This window comes from Amborella trichopoda, chromosome 5, assembly GCF_054954075.1.
Source record: "Amborella trichopoda isolate Santa Cruz 75 chromosome 5, AtrichopodaSantaCruz75HAP2 v2.0, whole genome shotgun sequence".
In the NCBI taxonomy this organism is placed as follows: Eukaryota; Viridiplantae; Streptophyta; class Magnoliopsida; order Amborellales; family Amborellaceae; genus Amborella; species Amborella trichopoda.
This window is the reverse complement of record NC_142340.1, coordinates 18,245,666-18,257,713: the sequence shown is the minus strand read 5'-3', so window position 1 is coordinate 18,257,713 and position 12,048 is coordinate 18,245,666. Positions and strand designations below refer to the sequence as shown.

The window sequence follows — 12,048 nt, the reverse complement described above, 5'->3', positions numbered from 1 at the left end:
TGTGTCATTGACTCACTTTACTGTTCGGGCTGATGAGGAAGTAATGGGGATTTGTATTAGGGATGTGGAAGTTTGTGGTTGAGGCTTAGGTAAAAGTGAAGGATCCAGAAACTTGAGGAATTTGAGCTTTTGAAGTGTGAGTTGAAGCTTCTTCCCCAATCTTAAGCTCATATGCCCCGTGCTAGATGGTACTTCTAAGATCTGCAGCACATGGGAGGCTTCCTTGGAATAAGAGCTTGAAGATGGCTTGGTCTTGGCTCGAGCTGCCAAGGCGTCAGCAACTGTTAAGAATCCAACTGCCTGGGGCATCATTTTTCTTAGGTGATTTCGCCGCGATTTACCGATGTTGGTTCCTTTGAGCTCTCTGGTTAGAGAGTCGAAATCTGGGCACAACTGACTGCACCTGTGAAAAGGATAGAAGAAGAGGGAGGATAAGAAGACAAAGTGGAGTTAGAATGTCCTGAGCAGCTTTTTACGTCGTCGTCAGAATTGGACGTGTGTTGGGGTATTTAAGGTCTTGCTCTGCTCAGACCGTCGGGAGATGCTTTTAACGACGTCACCCGTAATGGACGAGTCTAGAGCAGTTGAGGACTCAGGGACGTCCACCTAATTGGACGAAGGGATAAAGCGAGTTGCACCTAGATGAAGTTCTATAAGGTTGACAGTGGAGGAAGGGGCGACGAAATTCTTCCTCTACTGGTGGCTGAGCAAGCTGACCTGGGTGCTCGTCTCCTTTTGGGTCCCTGAGGAGGTGCTTGATCTGTTCTATCGAACTGATGAGTAGTCCTAGCTTCGCGAACTGCTTCACGCTTCTGGGACTTGAGCCTACTTTGCCCATGGTACACTTCCCGGGGCCAAGGAGTCGAGCGCTCGGAAGGGTCTACCATAGGCACATAGGGGACCTGTAGTGAGGTTTCCTCTTGGAGGGGAGTGATGGCTTGGGAGCGTTTTAGGAGAACATCACAAACAATGTGGCCTTCCTGTACCTTCTTTGCAAGTATAGTTTCGAACCCATAACACTCCCTCAGCTCATAGACCCATACCTGGTGAATTGGGCTCCAAAGATTTTCCGTACCTTGGGCAAGACACCTAGGTTTCCTAGTGAGCTTGGGAGTGATGAGGCCATGTTATAGCATTGTCTCGAAGACGTCTTGCAGAGGGTCCGATGCACTTCCCTGGGCTTATGCCTGGAGAACTTCTTGCACTGGTGGAGCAGGGACTTGAGGGTGTCCTTTTGGGTTAACTTAAACTTCTTGGTGTTGCTACATCTTCTTTGCCAAGAGCTGATGGAAGCCAGTGCATTCACTCAGGTCATGTCCTCGTATCTGATGATACGAACACCAGAGGTTCTCAATTCCTGGAGACAGGAACTTGGGCTGCCTTGTCGGCTTCAGTGTGATGAGACCCTCTTCGAGTATCATGGAGAAGAATGCACGGAGGACGGCAGGTGCTTCGTCATCTTCTTGGATTGTTATTATGTGGGAAGCCTCAATTGCCCCAGATGCTTTTTTAGCTCTTCGAGCTTTATTTGGCCCTTGTTAATAAAGGCTTCGACAATGTTTTTAAGCATATAACATTCTTGAGTGCGGTGGCCTACTCTCTTGTGATATGCATAGTATTTCGCATGCGACTCTTGTCTAGCCCGCTCCTGGGATTTGGCCTCCGGCAACTGGATCATGTTTTGCTCTAGCAATAACTTAAGCAGTGCAAGAACACACTCTTTTTCAAAGGGATACACCTTGTTCTGGTGTTGGATTCAGTAATCACTTCGATTTAAATTTTTAGGAGGCGAGACCTTGCTATAGGACTGTTGTTGCTTGCCTCCAATCTTAGGTGTTTGCACCTTGGTGAGGTCCAAGGTTTCAAGGGTGGCCCCCTTAGTGTCGGTCCCAATGACAACCGCACTAATTACTGCTTTTTGTTGGTTGCTCCAATTGTTGGAGCGAGAATTCGAGCTAGAGGATTGCTGACGAGATCCACCATGGTACTTGGACAGACCTTCTATACGATTGCTGATGAGCTCTGAGATGGAGGGTGGATTGGAGGCCTCAACACACAAAGCGATCCCGGGCAGCATATTTTGTATGCAAGTCTGAACCGTTTCTTTTTCAGCCATGAAAGTGGCATGAAAAGTTGTCAACTCTCTCCATCGGGCAACTTATCGACCGGGGTCTTGAGTCAGAGTGAGGAGTTCGATGGTTTCCACATTTCTCTGGACTTCATAGAAATACTGGTAAAACAATTGCTCCATTTCCTCCCATGAGTGTACTGAGTTTGGAGGTAGCCGAGCATATCACTAGAAAGCTGACCCTTCAAGAGTTTCGATGAATAGACGCGGAGTCGCCTGTCACTTGTCATCTCTTGACAAGCCGCTTGGAAGTGAGCGGTATGCTGTTGTGGGGATGTAATACCATCGAACAGAGGGAGCTTCCCTTTTTGATAGTTTGGGGGAAATGGCACCTGGTCGATGTACGAGGGGTACAACTTTTAGTAAAGCGGCACCTCTTGCATGCCCTGGACCTTGTTTTAGAGACTATGGGTGAACATGGCATCTATATCAGCTTGCGAAACCACGGGGGAAGAAGAGCTGTCTTGAGAGACTGGTGCGGCAGTTTGTCTGGGAATGGTGTCTTTGTCAAGTGGGGAGTTGTCCTCATGGTGAGAAGTAGACGCAGGGGGTCTAGAGGCTTCCAGGCGACGCAACTTCTCGATGATGAACTGCATCATTACGTCGAACATGTTCATCCGCTCTTCTTGGGCTTCGTCTGGCTCATTGATCACCATGACTGACCATTTCTTTTGGAAGGTCAGAGCCAGGTAGAGTAGTGGACTGTTGGGATTGGCGAGTTGTACGTGGCAAGTCGGCCTCCAAGGGCTCAGCATGCCTCGAGTGGACTCTAGCCTTGTACGCCGACTATGTGAGGACCGATTCTTGACAGTCTTGGGACCATGACTTCTTGACAGTAATCACTGAGCAATATTGTTGGACTTGCTCATGTTCTGAGATCTGAAGAGCGAAGAAGGGATTGTGAGGTAAGAGGTCATCAAAGGTGGTAACCTCAACTGCCTAAGGGGCCTCTCCAGCCAGGATATGTAGGCCTCTCTTCTGTTTGTTCTTGAGGCTGCCATGGACTTCAATCCAGAACCGAGCTTGAGATTTGGATTGCCCCATCTTTCTTGAGCATTTCAGGGTTGTGTCTATCAGCTGGAGTAGAGAGTGAGGTCCAAGGATAGAGGGCAATCTGGGTTGTCACCTTGAAAGCTGCAGGCCTCTTTCTAACATCAGGTCATTGCCTCGAATTCCCTTATGAGGCCCGGGTGCATGCTTGACCTGAGGCCGCTGGCGTTGCCCCAAGCTGTGGAATGCAAATGCATGACGCGTGTAGGGTTCAATCCTAAAAGGCCTAGCCTTGGACGTGAGCTCAAGGCAGCATGAAGGTTGCCCCAAGGTGTGGCTCGAGCGAGCAAACCAAGAGCCTTTAGGTGTGTACGAGAGGGGGAGAGGTGGAGGCCCCAGGATCTCCCCCTCATTGTATCGAGCCTCTAGGTATAGAGGTTCGGGGTGGTGAAGGAGATCAGGGGGTGGCCTTGCGGCGACCTTCAAAAGTGATGCCAACCTGCTTTCCTTTTGCGAAAGTGGATAAGGCAGCCTCTCGGTGCACCTTAGCAATGTGACTGACAGGGGACTTGCAAGTAGCACGGTGCATGCTGTGGACAGTAGCCAATATGCTACTAATGCTAGGGGCCTTAGTGGAGGTCCACCAAGACTAGAAAGTGGGGAGTCAGAGACCCTGAAGTCCCTTCTCTCACCAATTCAAGAAAGGACCTGGGAGCCGGACTGTGAGTCCTAACTCAAGAGGAGTGTAAGGAACGAGGCTTGAGAGGCTCGTCTTCTCGGGAAGGTCAAGAATGCGGGGATGAGAAAATCCCCAACTCGGATGAACGGGTTAAGTAACCCAGATGCCATAGAATGCGATTCATAAAATAAAAGGTGATACTGATCAAGCAAGAGCGGATCGACAAAGGGGTAATAAGTCCCTAATGGAGTCTCCAAGCTGGTCAGGTACCTCGATCTCGCCTACCCGGATTTAGGTGATCGTGTGACACGTGTCTCGGGTTCGTAGGACCCGGGACCTGAGACCGCTCTCTCGAGAACCTCGTTTACAAAACAAGGGTAGGTGTCCAACTTGTGAGAGAGGAATTTGATATGTGAGGTGGGGACCAACCTCACCGGGGTCCATGATTTACTCGGGCTAACTCTCTTGGGCACCCTCTTAGATCAAGACAAAAAGCCCCCTAGCTGCTTCAGCTGGTTCAAAATTGCCTCCCTTGACCTGCAATCTCCTTGTTTTCTGCAAAATATTATCATGGTTAACTTGCAAGACAAGTTGGCCGAAGGACCCACCCTTGTCTTAGGGCAATGCACATTCATATGGCAATGAAGATGAGAAGTTAGGGTGATGGAGTGGAAGGTTTAAGCAGAGGGGAGAAAAGAGAAGAGGACTTGACAAAGGGACGATACTAGCATGTTAGCTGGACCAGTACAGTAACCGACTCGGACTCTTAGCAAGACAGGCATGGTAATTCAGATCGGCACGACGGCAATACTACTCGAAACCAAGATCGATATGACTGTCTTAATCTGGTGTGGCAGCAAGACAGACATATACTCGGGACCAACACAAGGGCAATACTGCTCGACAACCACACCACTAAGGCATTACCAAACTGAGTCGACCTTTAGTCAAGTGAGAAGAGAAGGAAGGATAAGAGAAGACTCGAGATGGTGGAGAAGGATGGTCCCGTCAACGTTAGGGAGCACTGCCCACAGCCGTGGAGTGTTAGTGTCACGATCCCTAAATGGCGCTGAGCACTGCTGCTCACGACGAAAGGGGGAGGCAGCAGACTTTAGACAGCATTAGGCATCACCGTTAGCAACGTGAGAAGGCAGCATGCCCCTTTGCGGGCGGCGATAGCTTCTTGTGAAGTGCTCGACAACAGGCACAGATGCGAGAGAAATTTGAGGACGGTGATAGGCACAGAGCGCGCGAAGGAAGCTTGCGAACGTCAATAGGCACCTACCACGTGAAATAAGCTTGCGGCCGGCGATAGGCATCGAGTGCACAAAAGAAGCCTGCGGACGGCTAAACGAGCGAAAAAGGCTTGCGGCCTGCGATAGATACGGAGCGCGTAAAAGATGTTTACGGACGACGGTGAGTAGCATCGTCTGTGAACCTTGCTGAGAGATAGAGATGAACGAAAAGAAAGGGAAAGAAGCTCGCGCATGGCGCTACCCTCACCATGAGCGACCTGTGAAACCACAGGGGGGGAAAAAGGAAAAGACGCATGCATGGCACTGCCACTGTCGTGCATGGTCTCTGAGAGGAGCTCCGACGAAGACAAAGAAGGAAAAGAAGAGTGAGAAGAAGAAAGGAAAGAACATAGGAGAGAGAAAAAGAGAGGAAAGAAGGGAAGAGAGAGAAAAAGATTTACCTTAAGCCGAGGGGTACCATCCCAAAAGTTTCTCTCTCCTTCCTTTCTCTCCCAAAACGTGACCCAACGATCGGAAGAGATGGCAATTATATTAAGAAAAATTCGGTCTCAACCTCTCTTTTTACATTGAGGCATAGCGTGGTATTTATAGAGTTTTTGCTAAACATGGGTGGATTGATCAAATTAAACCTAATTGTTGGAAATTAAGATTTAATTGAATTAAAAAAAATTGTAATTACAGGTGCAAAATGATAAATTTTCCCCCTCTTAACAATATGTAGAATTCCAAAACAGTCCATGCAGCTGCCCTAGAACGTACGTGATCTTTCATGAATAGTCTAATATTGCTCCGCTACCCGTTTGATTGAAAGATGATTGTTTTCTTATAGGGCTCAGCATGGCAATTGATTTAATACCAACTTGGAGTCATGGATCATGTTTTTAGGCCATAATCATGGGACTTGAAATTTGGATGGATATTGAGAATTTCGGATCGATAGTGTGTTTGTTTCTTGATGTTTCTTCGTGATTTCTTCACTAGATCACCCTGAGCATGTTGTTATGATCATGTGGCAATAAACGCAGCTCGATTTTGAGCCCAGATGAAGATTTCGCAACTTTGGAGTTTTGGCCGGAATTTGGAATTTCAGTGTCGAAATTTATAAACACTTTGTTGGCTTCATGTACGAAATCCAACTGTTCATCATGTACACGGAGTCCAGACCGATGGTAGTGCTGAACCTTACGCACGCGATGGAACTGGTCTCATGTCGATCCGATGCGTGATCACCATGATTTGGCCGCTTGAGCTAGGTGTGTTGCTGCAGATTTTTCTGCAACTTTCTTCACAGCTCGACAACTTCTCTCTAGCATTTCTCCGTGCTCGGGTATCGTCACGAGGCGTACCACATATGAAAACGCTCGTCTTGACGAGCCGAACACGTTCACAAAATTTAAGCATGATCTAACTTAAGAGGGGTGAGATATGAGCATCGAAAGTCACTGTTCATGACTGCCCCTTTAATGGAGTTTAGTTGCAGGGTGGCCGCACAGGATTAGTTTGCGGCTCCCCCTATTTCGATCTTTCACCTATAACTTCTTCCTGGAATGCTCGTTTAAGTTGAAATTTGACCTATAGGGTTTTCAACTATGTGGAATCTAATGGAGATGGCTTCACAATAATTTGACGCACAAAAAATATAGTTCTAGTTATAGAGTCCGTTTCAAGGTGCTAGAAGTTGATTCTGTCGAAATTGTTTCTAAGTCTGCATTGCCTTAGACATGTTGGAATATGATGAAACTTGGCAGGAGACTTTTAGAAGTTCTTATGAAGATCTTGGCCAGTTCTGGGGCTATTATGAGACTATCAGGATTTCCACTGTTTGTCAGGCTTTAATGATTGGCTTCTGCTTTTATTCCGCATCGGGGACCCATGCTACTGAAAAATGTCTTCAAACATTAGGTCATGCCCAGCCATTGAGCAGTCATATACAAATTCCTTCATTATGTGAGAATTTTTAGGTTTTTCACCTTCAAACTGGCTTTAGTCATGATAAGGCATTGAGTGCTTGAGGCAAACATTCAAGGATCCAGCTTAATTTATGGGGTCTTCCACTGGAAAATCCTGTCATTCAAGGATACAACTCCTCAACATGACTCTCTTCATGTCATGACGGATGTTAATACTTTACGTTCCTATGTTTTGGCTTTGGAAGGAAAAGGGATGAAGGTTATAAAGTTGCCCTTGTCCCTTTGCATTAATTGGTAAGGAGGTATGATTCATTTGCTGTTGTGGAGACAAAAGGAGAGACACTCTCTGGTTCAACTGGTTTCAATGATGTTGCAGGCTAAGTCACTTTTCTATACACAATTTAGCTGTGGAAATTCAATATTTTCATGATTTCTTGCATACATACTCTATCACGAAAGAATTTAGTGAGCACCTGCTTTTCACCTTAGGTATATCTCTGGCCAGATTTCTTTGAAGGAAAAAATTCCAAAATTCCAATGACTACCCCAGTCTTTACCCAAGAATCTAATGCAAAATCAACCCCAGTACGCATCCAGATAGTGCTTCCCATGAATAAAGAGCTGGAGAAGTAAGTATTTCTTGCTGAACAGTTCTGCTGTTATTTTTATATGTTTCTATTTCTCTATATTTGGATGGGTTCTGTAATTTATTTTTGCAGTCAATTGTTTATGACCTCACTGCATAGATCAACTGATTTCTGATGACAATAGTATAGCATTCATTGCCTGCTCCCATTGGTCTCATGTAGTTGTCCAGAAGCGCCAGTATGCTAAGTATATGAGAATTGATGAGACATCCTTTCACGCCTTATTGACCTTAACTTCTTCTGTAAACATTTTCTATTTTTCATTGAACAGTAGTGAAAAATCTTACTCCAATATGATTGAATGGAAAGTATACCATTGTCCAAGGGACTGTTGTGTATGGTACTCTTAAGACTCCATCCACCACTAGTTCCACTAATGCATCAATTGAGATTAGCATTAGTGGGGCCCACCCCAGTACTGGGAGTGGACACTGGGTGTATCATGGAGCACCTCATACTGTCAATCAATGGGCTATGGTATAATTTCCGTTGTTTGAAACCTGATATGTTTTTGGAACATAACCAATATGTCTTCTGAATGATCATTTTCGACGGGTAACATATGCCACCACCAGTTATAATAAGTGACCCTAGTATGATTTAGATTTCATTAGAAGTCCAAGCTTACAATTTACAATATCAAATCAAACCTATTAAGAAAGCCAATATGCGGGATTCGCTACTATTTTGCTTTATCCAGTTCTTGTGCTAGATGGGGAACATTTAGTGAATGGACCTGAGATAATTTTGAATTAGATACCAGTTGATTTTTATAAGGGAAGAAAAACACCCAAGCAGCTCTCGGCCCAAATCTGGGTTTTAAAACACTGGTTGAAATTACTAAATGCATGTCCTGGATGTAGTTGCATCAATATTATGAATTTTACTTTCCTTTACTTTTATGGATAAAGTTAGTTGAATTACCCATCCCACCTATGTATTAATGAATAAAAAGAATATACAAAGTTATAGAGAAATATTAAGAGCTCTCAATTTGATCAGCCTGCCAAATCCCATCAAAGAAACAGTTACCTTGAGGAAAGTGGAAGAAATTATTGCAGCAGTAACTAAATTTAGTGGAAAACCCACAGAGGATCTTGTTTTGGAGAAACTAAAGGCCTTGCGATCTGCACTCCTGAGAGATGGTTTGAAGGCTCAACCGAGATGTCTACTTGCTCGTTACAATTGTACTTGGAGCTTTCTCATGGTAAGTTATGAGCAAGGTTCAAAAATCCTAGAGAATAACAATTATGGTGGCTGTTGTAACTGTAATGGTCCTGCCTACTAAGGGCCAGCTACATTATGTAAATGTGACGGGTAGACTGCATAAAATGCCTGTTACGTTGCTAAGGTTCTTTTAAAATATAATGGCTGCTGCACGATGATGTAACGACCATTATAACATTGACAAGAATGGGTGTTATATCTTTAACACCTGTTATGCCCAAAGTTTTTACAAAATGTTGCTTATAGCCCTTGGAATGATTATATATTCTGAAAATTTTCAATATTTGTAATTAATAAAAATACAAAACATGTCATCCATTATGACACTGTTATGACCCTTCTTACAATTTTATTTTGAACATTTTATATTCTATTCAATTTCTCTCTCTTTTATAGTGGCTGTTATAACAGATTTTTGAGCCGGATAACAAGGTCTCAAAAGTCTCAAATACATCCACATATTCATACCTTTATGGACAAAGGAAAAACATATGCCACACCATGACTTTATGTTATATTTTACACCATTGGGATATCCACCATCTGTTTCGAATGATGGATGGTTGACAATAACCTTTGTTCCTTAACTAACACTCACCTATGTATATAGTCAATCTCAGCCATCTGTGATGAGGAACAGACAGTTGACGGCCCAGTGGTGTCACATAGAGCATACACCAGTACCCAGTGGTGTCACATAGAGCATACACCAGTACCCAGTGGTGTCACATAGAGCATACACCAGTACCCAGTGGTGTATGGTATACATGTTCTTGAACTAATCTATCTTCCTGTGTTTATAAAGAGAAAAGAAGTGTTGATATGGCTTGACGACTTTGAACTTGATATGTGGATGTAAAATATGAAGCCTGCATGCATCGATCTTGAATAAGACTCTGGTGTCAAGCAGATGATTTTGATCTCACTAAAGAAATGAAATTGGATGAGTGACCCGAATGAGTCCCTCTGTGAAGCTCGAAATTTTTTGTATATCTAAATTTGTTGAGCTTTTTTGTTTATAATTAAAAAAGGGGGACTGCAAAATGACAATTTATTGAACTTCTATTTCTTCCAATATTATATTATTATTGTTCAAAATTTGTGCAATATACTGATGGTACTTTCTTTATTAGGATATGCTACCTGACCATGATTTTGAATGTATGAAAAGAACAATGGAGAAGAAGAATTGGTTTGCAAATAGGGAAAGCTTGTTTTTTCTTGGGAAATTGCCGCTTACTGTTTGCTTGGGAAAGGTATCTATGAATGCGACGGTGTATTTTTTTTTCCTTTCTCCAACATGCCTTAGTTTATTGTTGTATTGCCTTAGTTTATTGTTGTATTGTCCTAGGTTTCATGCTTAGATAGTTGTTAGCAAATCATCTAGGTGTAAAAGAAACGAATCCTAGACATGGATCACTCGGAAATTATTTTTTATTTATTGAAAGCTAGTTTTATGTATTTGTTTATATCATCCATCAATTAACAATGGTATTTACCATTTTTTGGCTCTTTATCTTACTACTAGGGATTAACCCTACATTGACTATTTTTTTTACAATTTTATTTTCTTTAGGAGCTAGAAACTGTTTATTTGCTCACATGTACCTTAGCAAGTCCGGGGAATGGGGTTGAGGCTATGGTGGAAGCGCCGCCCGAGCCTCAGCTAATGGTCTAGGTTTCCATTCCCACAAACGCATTCAAAAACCATTAACTATTTCTAAAACGGTTAGGGGCATATATTCCCCACTAATCTACCCAAAATAAAAAATAAAAATCGCAAGTCCGTCCCATGCCTAGTAGAATTGTAATGGCACAACTTTCAAACATAGAAATTTTAAATGCATCTCACTTGAAACATGTAGAAGAGGAAGATAGAATATCTCCTCGTCGAAGATAGAATTTGATATGTGCTAAAAGATGACCAATATGTGCTAAAAAATGAGCCACATGTCATTACTGGTAAAGCCGCTGAAGAAGAAAAAAATTGGAAAAATTCTTAGAAGTTGACCCCATAGCTTAGACATTGTAGCTAAATATTATGCAAGATGATACTATTAGGCTTTTTGAACATTTTGACATATCTAAGAATGTGCTAAAGGAATAAAGGAAAAATATGACACAACATAAGAAACTCAACTCCGACTGCTCCTAGAAAAATAAAGTTCATTTAACATGAATGAGAGTGATAATGTAATAGACCATGTTAATAAAATACTTGTTATGGCTAAGGACATAGCCATTGTACGGAATGAAGGTCCCGAGCGCATGCAAGTTTTCACAATGTTAAATAGTCTGCCATTTTCATGGAGGATGGTAATCATAGTCCTCGGGTTAAACGCAAAACCTCTTAGTTTAGATGACCTTCCCATGTGATTGGCATTAGAACTAGAACATATAAATAAAGATGAAGTGAGCTCATGCTTGCTCTAGGTCCTCCCACACCTAGCCAACCCAAGCCCAACAACCACAATTTTTAGAGAAACTTTAATAAAATGAACAATAGATTTAAAGGTAAAGGAATCAAGCCCCTCAACTAAGCTGCTACACAAGGATTGCTACACATGTGGTCAGCCAGGTTACTTCAAAAATCAATGCCCACATAAATGAAACCCTAAAAATTCGAGATATAGTGGAAATGGGAGCATAAGGTTCAAAGTCATTTTTATAGTCTCAAAATGCTTGTTTGTAGACCATGATGTTAGGTAGACTTGGTTGCTAACCATTTTATCACGAACTCCAAATAAAAGCTAGGGAGAAGCACACCTACATGGAAAACAATACCTATTCCGATGTATTAGATATTTGAACATGTAGGTTGTCTGTAGGGAATGTCGATCAAGTACCTAGTATGAGGGAAAATATTGTATTTGTCATTTTCCTTATTCGAAAGGGATTTGAAGTCTACTTCTGATAATTAAAAGTATCAATAAGAAAGTGTGGTCATGTAGTTGACGAGCACACTTTGTTTTTCTTCATGTAAATGAGAAGTTTGATAATAAAGTGTCCAGTTATTCTAATTATATCGATAGTGTAATAGTTCTTGATGCATATATTTGGCATCTTAGGCTAGAGGATATGGAAAACAACCAATTAATTTGGTTAATAAAGGAATATCTCATTCCAAATCGAAGTAATTTTTTGTAGAATTTCAACTTGTCAGCATTTTTATTAGGTAAAATAATTAGGGTACCATTCAATAAGGGGCCAA

General features: G+C 42.7%; 1 protein-coding gene across 1 annotated transcript; it reads left to right on the top strand.

The window, feature by feature from the left end:
* The first annotated feature begins 1,286 nt into the window (after window positions 1-1,286).
* On the top strand, window positions 1,287-9,696 carry LOC148781999 (heme-binding-like protein At3g10130, chloroplastic). The gene is made up of 5 exons (XM_088866255.1): window positions 1,287-1,447; window positions 7,263-7,339; window positions 7,469-7,592; window positions 8,613-8,817; window positions 9,643-9,696. The coding sequence occupies exons 1-5, from the start codon at window positions 1,287-1,289 to the stop codon at window positions 9,694-9,696; spliced, it is 621 nt and encodes a 206-aa protein (XP_088722381.1).
* Window positions 9,697-12,048: the final 2,352 nt, after the last annotated feature.

What these genes read in the sequence shown, in the direction of transcription:
- LOC148781999 (XM_088866255.1), top strand. Translation starts at nt 1,287, where the DNA reads ATGGAAGCCAGTGCATTCACTCAGGTCATGTCCTCGTATCTGATGATA. An exon ending in TGGTTTCAATGATGTTGCAG is followed by an intron (nt 7,340 to 7,468) that starts GCTAAGTCACTT and finishes ATCTCTGGCCAG; the next exon opens with ATTTCTTTGAAGGAAAAAAT. An exon ending in GTACTTGGAGCTTTCTCATG is followed by an intron (nt 8,818 to 9,642) that starts GTAAGTTATGAG and finishes GTGTTTATAAAG; the next exon opens with AGAAAAGAAGTGTTGATATG.